This window comes from Alligator sinensis, unplaced genomic scaffold, assembly GCF_000455745.1.
Source record: "Alligator sinensis unplaced genomic scaffold, ASM45574v1 scaffold445_2, whole genome shotgun sequence".
Classification (NCBI taxonomy): Eukaryota; Metazoa; Chordata; order Crocodylia; family Alligatoridae; genus Alligator; species Alligator sinensis.
Genome location: NW_005842081.1, coordinates 764,504 through 773,458, shown reverse-complemented (window position 1 = coordinate 773,458; position 8,955 = coordinate 764,504). Strand labels below are relative to the sequence as shown.

The following is an 8,955-nucleotide window of genomic DNA, read 5'->3' as shown; positions in this document are numbered from 1 at the left end:
AGCGCAACCGCGGGGGGGCCGTTCCCCCCCCCCCCCGGATGAGCTGCTTACAGCTCTGTCCCGTGCCTATCCCCACCTCGGCTGGTCAGCCCCAGCCCCATTCCCTCCCTGACTGTAGGGGCTTTGATCTGCAATTGGTCCGTCAGTTTCAATATTTACAGTAATGCTCGCTAAGAGTTCCCAAACAGTGATAAAGGATGCCTTCCGCAGCAAGGAGCCAACAGTCTTAGGATAGACAAGTAGACAGGAGTTAGGAGAACATCAATAGACAATTTATATACAAATTAACTTGTAGGCAGCATAACAGAGCTTAAAAGTGAACCAGTCAGGGGCCTTGCAGCAGAGTTTAAGGAGGCCATAGCAAGCATGGAAAGTGGTCTGGAGACGATTTGTGTGAGAAGGTGATGGGGTGGATGGAGCGTAGAAGCTTTGGCAAGGAGCAGGAGGAGATGGTGGGTGAGGCAAAGCTTGACAAAGGAGTATAAGTATTGAAGCAGAAATATATAGGGATTTGAAAATGATGACAGGCTGATTCTATGTAATTATTTCAGTGGTGTTTTGTTGAGGTGGCAATAAAATTATGACCATGGTGAGACATAAAGCACTTTCCTTGATAACTTTTTTTCTCCCAAGAAGTGGCTTTTCTTTTGTAACTGACTAATAGCACCCATACCACAGTGCTCACTACTGGATGCTTGCCAAGGTGACTTGGCATCCTTTGGCATCTCTGTGGATGATTGGGAAAGGAGTGCAGAATGCCGCCCGGGTTGGCGGAGTCAGCTTGCAGCTGGAGTGAGGTGCTGCGAGGCAGACTGGATCAAGTTGTGTGATAACTGGCATCAGAGGAGGAAAGAATCTGCTGCTCAGATTCAGAGCATTGTTAGTGCATGGGTGTGCCCTACCTGTGAGCAGGATGCATTGGACCCAGCAGCCATCAAAGAACTCATTGATGCACACATCATGCTCTGTAAAGAGCGACAGTGTCAATTGAATAGCAGCAGCAAGAGTTTTCCAGAGACTATGTAGTCAAAATATGGAGAAATATAACATCTCTTTATATAGAATTACATCTCTGCAGGTTGCAATGGGATGCAAATTCCCCCTCCCTCTGTGTACAGTATGGGTGCATGTCTCTAGGCTGAACTGCACTGGAATTAGCAATAGTGAAAAGTTTTTCTTATAAAAATTCCCACGTGTAGACAAGGCCACACGCTTCACCTGTGTTCAATGGCAGGTTTTAGATTCTGTGGCTTTTGCTTTAAACCTGCAGACTTCTACCATTTACACTGAAGAGAGTTCCTTCCTCTCTTGGCACGTAGCAACCGGACCCTTTAACTGTCATGTACAACTGTAATGTACAACCTATTCTCCAAACCGAGGGGTTGCAACATACCCATCTCATGCAGCTGACTGGTTTTCTAAAACTTGCTCTTTAGACTCATGCCCCTGAAGACAACTTCATCTCCTGCTGTCTCACAACTGACCAGTAACTCTAGTCCAGTGGTTTTCAAACCATTTCACAGAACCCAGGGTTTCCATGACAGATCATTATGGGTTCTGCAAAGAGATTGGGGCTAGTACAGAAATTACACACAGACCAGTATACATGATCAGAAACAGGTCTACACCTGTAACAGAGCTGAAATTCAGTGCACACAGACCGGTTTAAAAATGGCAGAATGTGGTTTAAGGTTGACCTGGATACATGTAGTTTCAGATGTAATCAGTTTATGTTAGACTGGTCTATCGAAATTCCCTTCCAGATTCCCTTCTGACTTAAGTTAGGTTGCAGTCCCCTGGTATCCCAGAATGCTTTGTGGGCCCCCACTTTGCTAACTCCCCCCTCGCAGGGCAGGTGGGCTAGCCTCCTCCAGTGCTCCTTTTCCCTGGCCATCCCCAGGCTGTCTCAGAGCTGAGGCAGCAAAACCTCTGTGCCCCAGCCAGCTGCCTGCCTGCATCTGTCAACTAAGTTGGGCAGTAGGGGGGAGGCAGGAGAACAGAGCCATCTCCCCTCAAGCTGGGGTCTGCACAGCTGGGGAGATCCCCATGTGACAAGGGTTTGCCCCTTGAGCTGGACAGTCCAACCCCCAGCAAATTGCTGCATCTGACCCCTGCCCTGGTCTTGATCTTCGCCTCCCAGCTGGGGTCTGCCCAGCTGAGAGCAGGGGGCCATGCTGCATGGGCTTCCCCCACCTGGCCCTGATCCTCCCTGAGCTAGGGTCTGCCCAGCTAGGGAGAGTCCCATGCCACAGGGGCTTTCCTTCCGTCCCATCCCCCTGGGCTCCTCTGGCCAGGGTGAGAGCTCCATTTCCCCCCCCACCACGCCCCATGCTGCCATGGAGCAGGGGAGAAATTCTGTGCCGGTTCCCCCCCGTCCCTGCAGAAGACAGCAGGGGGTTGGGGGCATGTTCTTGGCAGCTATCAGGGATGGTCCCCATTCAGCTGGGCTCAGCTGTCCTGGGCAACGTCTGGTAGGTTGGGAGGGGTATGGCATTGCCCCGCGCCTTCTGACCTTGCCAGTGCAGGCATCTGCCTGCCTTCCTCAACCAAAGAGCGAACATGAGTTCTGTTCATTAATGGTCCAATGTACACCGCTTAGAGAAACCTGCGTAGATTGGATTGATTCCACCTCTGGCTTTTTAGACATCTGTACTTAGATCCGGGTAATGGTGGAGTGGGCTGGGAAGCACTTTGCTGCTACTGCCGGACTGGGTTGCCTGGCTCTGCATCAGCTCACATGGAGCTAGGGGTAGCGGTTCCTCAGCAGAAGTGATATGTAAGGGTTCTGGACTTTAGGAAGTTTGAAAGCTGCTGCTCTAGCCACAGCTTTGCTTTCCCCTGCTCCTCCAGTTATCTTGCTGCTTCAGCCACTGTGATGCTCCAAGCTGCTGCTCTGCCCACCACTTGTTTCCTGTCCTTATCTTACCCTCAACAGCTATGTCTTCCCTCCCAGACCTCCTCAGCCTTCTCCCAGCTGCTGTTGATTCTCCCCCTGAACACTTAGAGAATACTGCACAGTGTTTTCACACAAGCTGGGAGCAAATTTGCCACAATAGCATTAACTCAGCACAGCACTAGCAGGCAGTGAATAGGCCATGGGAGGGCCTAGATTCTGATCCTAGCTCTGCCTGTTGTGCAGGGTTGGACCAGGTATTTCCCTCCCCCTGTGCCTCTCTTTCCTGCTCACGCCTTGTCAATCTTGTCTATCCACAGTGAGGACAGAGACTGTCTTACTGTGTGTGTGTGTGTGCAGACTTAGCACAGTGGGGCCCAGTCTGGCTGGTGCCTGTTGGAGCTATTGTAATGCAAATTATTAATGCAGAAAAAATTCAAAACCTCCTTGAGGCTCATTGTCTCTGAGGAGCACAGCTTACATTTGAAATGTAGTAGCCCTTTCTTCACAAAATGTGCATCATCCACTAACTTCTTTAATTCCTGTTGCTCCTAGTTACCCTCTCCTGCACTGTTATCTGCAGCTTCTTTCCTTTCCATCCACAGCCTGTGAGGCTACAGCTGAAAAATCTTTAACTCGGTAATATTTACTTTGCTCATATAGGATAGTTTTACTCAAGTCTAGTAATTTTGCTTATTAACATGATTCTCAGGCTACAGAAGCTGTAGTTAAAGATGATGGGAGTGTTTCCAGATGCATATGATCAGTATTTAAGTTATCTCAAGAAGGCTGACCAGCAGGTTATTACTACTCCAGACAAGCATTTTCCACCTTACCCTTTAAAATCAGGTTAGCCTTTCCATTGGAAGATTTCTTTCAAATAATTCCTGAAAGACTGTTTTCTAGCCATTCTGGTTGTGGCTGGACCAAACATTTAATTGCGTCTCAGCTGGCTGCAGTGACAAAACCACAATTTTAACAGGTTTCTGATGCAACTTTCCCATTGTAGGCCTTTTGTGTTAGACACCATAATTACTTTGCATGTCCTGGTTTTTCTTGTGTGCTGTCAATAGCTAAAAAAAAAATTGCAGCTGAGTGTGTTGATTGCTGTGATTTATTCTGAATACAACTGGTGCCGTAGGACTATGGTGGCTCAAAATAGGGGACGAGAAAGTTTACAACAGAAAATCATGGCTAGAATGTGATAGCATAGGGACTTAGCAGTAGCACATAGACCTTTCCCTCTCTGGTTGTGTCTGCACTAGGGTATTTAAGCCAAACCTTTTTACAGTTTCAGTTTCACCAGTGGTAGAAGCTGTGCAAGTAATTGGTAGGAAAGACACCAGCGGTGTTACGTTGTCCTGCTCTGAGCAGAGCTAAATGAAGCAGTGCTTAAAAGCAGAGGCCATAGCTAAACTAGTATTTCATGACTGAGTATCCCACTTGGACCTGACCTGGGCCACACCTCTGACAGCTTAATGAAAGAAATGGAGGTTGAATTTAATCCAGGGCGGGTTGTTTTGAAACAAGTCAAAGCTTGGGATAATTTCAGGGCAGTCCTGTACGTACAGCTCAAATGATTAGCTGATGTTGTCCCAGAGTAAAGTGTTAATTTGGATACTTCACAGATACTTAATGTGAGGACAGTGAGCTTATTCCCCATAGGATCCCAGGGTAAAAGGATGTGTCCTAGGAGAAATCCAGTGTCTCTTTTTAGCCCTACACAAATGTATCATGCCCAAAGCAGTGCCCTCAGAGGTACCTTGTCGCTTTGTGTAGGCTGCCCCATAACTGGGAGCAATGTACCTGCGTTTGCATAGCCCCAGAATGACATTGCCAGTTAGCCCATGCATAGCCCCAGATAGCTTGTGGCTGGGTACACTACTTGCAGTTTTGGAGGTGGACTGCATGGAGCCTGCCTCTACCAGGGCCATGACAGGCAGGTAAACCCTGGCCACATGCTGTCATGGTGCCACTGCTCCTGGGGTCTACATGGAAACCAGCCACAATGACACGGGCAGGGGCTACTAAGAAATGGAGTTTGCCACAGGCCCAATGTGGCCCGTGGGCCAGACTTAGCCTGCCCCTGCTCTATTCGTCACCCTCCCTGGTATCCCACAGTAAGTGTTGCTGGCTTCAGTCCTGTATAATATGGAATTGGTACCATCTAATGGCTGCTCAATGTAGCCTATTTAAAACCTCAGTCATTACTATCATTTTACTTTGTAAGAGCACAACAGTTTGCAGTTGTGATATTTGTTTGTGCTACCGCTAGATATGTTGTTTGTGTCTGATTTAATAAATATAGGTAAACCAGTCTCTGTCCTGTGGTGCGCATAGACTAGGTACAATATAAAAGAATGAGAACAAACAAGGGGGAGGGCTGAGCAATATTATAGACATGTGAAATAAGGCAGAGATTGGATAAGTTTGGTATATTTATTAATAACAAGGTTTAAAATATTTTTAGGTAATATTTTAATTACTTTTTTGCATACCCTTTATTGGCAGCTCAACAGAGATGCCAGGGACTAAATAGGCAGGAAGCTTGAACTACACTTTGATCCATGTTACAAGGGGTGCTTTGAAGCCTGGATGGAAACACTGATGGCCAGTGGTGAGAAGCACGCACTGTCCAATAGCTACTGTAAATATCCTGTGGCTAAATAAAGAAATGACTTGACTCTAACAGGACTGTTAGGCGCTGCTTTTCAAATTGTTTAGACCAACATTCTCAAAAGTGGCTTTTGTTACCCAGATTTTGAAAGCTCATCTTGAGACCATTTGACTGTGGTTCTTAGAGGTATTGTCCTCCTGCATCTTCATATGAAATCAGTGGTGGTGCTCAGCACTTCTGACCAAAACAACTCAAATTCATCTCAGGTTGGGCACTCAAAATCACAAGCCCCATATTTGTCCGGCACAGAAATAGAAACATGTAACTTTGGGATTTCATGACTTTTCTAGATTTTTAGAAAAGTAAAAGTTTCCTTTTACTGTAGTATTTTTCACTTCCCTCTCTTCTGTCCTCAGAAATGACCAAAGTGTATACATTCGGACCAAGAACCAGTGTACACCAAGTTACCTAACTTTTTTGTGTTATCTTCTTTTGATAATATTCAAAGTAATAAGCAGAACATGAGTGGATTGATTAGGTGACAGTCTGTTCTACTCTTTCTTTTCAGGCTGAATTCCACAGAGTATGGGGAACTGCGGGAGAAACTCCGTGCTCCTATCCGTAATGCAGCCAATGTTGTGATCCATCAAAGTCTCAGTGACTTATTTCTGGAAACCTTTACATCGCTGGTGGAAATGAACCAGACGTACCCGGCTCCCAGCAATCAGGTGGGACTTTTTAATAAGCTAAGATGGTAATAATCATAGTTTGTGACATGGTCAGTATTCCTATGGTCAGACTTGTGATTAGAGTACTTATATAATGACAGCCTTACAGTTCAGTAACTAACATATAAAAATCTAGCTGTATATTTTTCTTTTCCTGCTCTTTCAACCAGAGGCCTGTGGGTGCTCATAAGCATAGAGAAGGCTGGGAGATGTTGTGATAGGGAACTTTATTTTAATTGTAATATCCTGATTAGGTGCTACCTGAGGAACTTGAAAATGGAGTTTGCAGGTGCTGTCCAGCAAACTAGAGTCAAAACTCTAATTAATAATTGAAACTGATATGCATGACAATTAGCTTTGGCCAGTCTAGCACCATTACAACTAAGTTTTCAGGAGAACTAGGTTGCATTTAGACCTTATTCTTTAATATTTGGCATGATTTCTAAATTAGATCTTCCTTTCTTAGGACTCAAAATCACCTTGACAATCAAAGGCCAGGTTTCAGTGCGTATGTCTCCCCTTCAGGCACAGTTGCATTGGCAGGGAATGCAGACATACCTAAGCTAGTTCTAATCTAGCTAGCTCTGGTAGCAATGCAGTGATGATGTCATAGCATGAGCTTCAGCTGCCTAAGTACCAAGGGGCCTGGACAGGCTTGTGCAAGGTGTGCTGTCACATCTTCCCATCACTGGTATCCAAGCCAGCAAGATCATAACAAGCTTAAGTGTGTCTGCACATGCTGCAGTTATGCATTTGCAATACCAACATAACCAACAGAAACAAGTCTGCAGGTTCAAGTTGTGCATAAATAACTTGTGCTAAGAGAGAGTCACTTTATTGCAGACCTTTTACCTTGTGCAAAATTTAATGTAAACTATTTGGACTTGTGGCTTTTGGTTTGATATCTGATGAAGTAAGCAATGATTTGTATTACAAAATAGAAACGGTGGTTTTAGACCAGGGGTGGGCAATTATTTCGGGCGGAGGGCCACTCACTGAGTTTTGGCAAGCCATTGAGGGCCACATGACAGGCAGCCAGGGGCAGATGAGTATGAATTTTCTAAATGTTTTAGGGGCCCCGTGGGCTGGATAGAATGGCCTTGCAGGCTGCATTTTGCCCACCCCTGTTTTTAGAGGTTAAAGCACAGACACAGAAATAGGAAGAATCTAGGGTTTTTCCCCCGCTCAGAAACTTTGAGTGATTTGGAGCAAGTTACCTAACTGGTCAGAGCCCCAGTGTTCCCCACTTATAAAATGAAAATAGCTCATTGGCACAGAAAGTGTTAGGATGATTTGAGTATAACTAATGTGTGGTCCTTGCACAATACTTTCTACTTATGGATCTTAAATTGCTTTACAGTGTAGAGCAGCTATAATCATGCCCACTTCATAGATGAGAAGACTGAGGCACAGTGTGTTAAGTAACAGGCCCAGGGCTGTACAAATCATTGATAGAGCTAAGGGCAGAACCCAGGTGTTCTTTCTCCCAGTCTTGTGCCTTGTCCTATCTGCTGGGCTGTGCGAGATGGTTTGAAAGCAGAAAGCCCAATTGAAATGCAAAGCATTACTATTTCCTATAAAAGTTACATTTTTTGGCCTTCTCTATTTCTGTAGGAGCTGGAGCCATGCATCGGGTGTATGCAGACGAATGCAAACATCAAGCTTGTAAAAAGCTGCCAAGAGCCAAACGAAGGAGAATGCCAACAATGCTACTGTCGCCCAATGTGGTGTCTGACGTGCATGGGCAAATGGTTTGCCAGCCGGCAAGATCAGCAGCACCCAGAGACCTGGCTTTCAAGCCAAGTGCCTTGTCCAACCTGCAGAGCCAAATTTTGCATTTTAGATGTTTGCATTATACGATGAATAGTGTCTTGGTATAGTTTACCTTTCGAAATCTGAATGCATTTCACAGCAGGGTTTGATACAAGCCCTATTAGATTTCATGTTCTGCTGGAGAAGTAGAAACTCTGTTGTTTCCCCTTCAAAAAGGGCCTGAAAATGTCAGCCTACCGTCTTTTTATTTTCACTGTGCTTCTAAAGTTATCCTCAGTTCTTGTTTCCTAAAACACCAGTTTACATTCTAGATTGCTGAATTTTTTTTTGTATTCTTAATTTCTTTTGGACCACACTTTAAAGCAGTGGTGACCCATTTGCTTTTCATTTTGGATGAAATCCTGGTATTCTGACTTTATTTTAAATGCTATTCTAGTTAAAGGGTTTAAGCACAAGTATTTTTAGCAAAGGGCTTTTTCCTTATCCTAAGCAAATTGCTATTGTTAAGGCTAATAGGCTAAAAATCTTCTACCTTTATTTATCTTGAATTCATTTCCAAAGCCTATTGTTAACCTTTGTGGGCTTTCACTAAAAGAGATATGTCAATACTGTCTTTCTTTTTCTCCTATTCCCCCATCTGAACAGGGCTTCAGAACTTTGGGGCCTGAGTTTTCTTATCTATAGTAGTACATGTGACACCTGCGCTTCTTTTTTCTTTTTTATTCTGTTCTGCTCTGCCCTCGTGTTTACAGACATTTTTAACATGCAAGAAAGGTTTATTAGTATGTTTATATATAGATCATTGACCTAAACTGCTATTGTTTCTGCATAGAGTATCTTCTAATTAAACACTTATGTCCCAGAGCTGTTTTACTTGGTAAATCAACCTTCTTCAGCTAATAGAATTTAAGTACGACTTTTACCTATATTTGGAAGGAAAGCAG

General features: G+C 44.7%; 1 protein-coding gene across 1 annotated transcript in view; it reads left to right on the top strand.

The window, feature by feature from the left end:
* Positions 1 to 8,875, top strand: part of TMEM129 (transmembrane protein 129) — an 11,848-nt gene extending 2,973 nt beyond the window's left edge. Inside the window, exons 3-4 of the mRNA XM_025204445.1 lie at positions 6,079 to 6,238; positions 7,853 to 8,875. Of these exons, the coding sequence (XP_025060230.1) occupies positions 6,079 to 6,238; positions 7,853 to 8,101 (409 nt within the window). The 3' untranslated portion in view covers positions 8,102 to 8,875. The remainder of the gene's footprint in view (positions 1 to 6,078; positions 6,239 to 7,852) is intronic.
* The last annotated feature ends 80 nt before the right edge of the window (positions 8,876 to 8,955 follow it).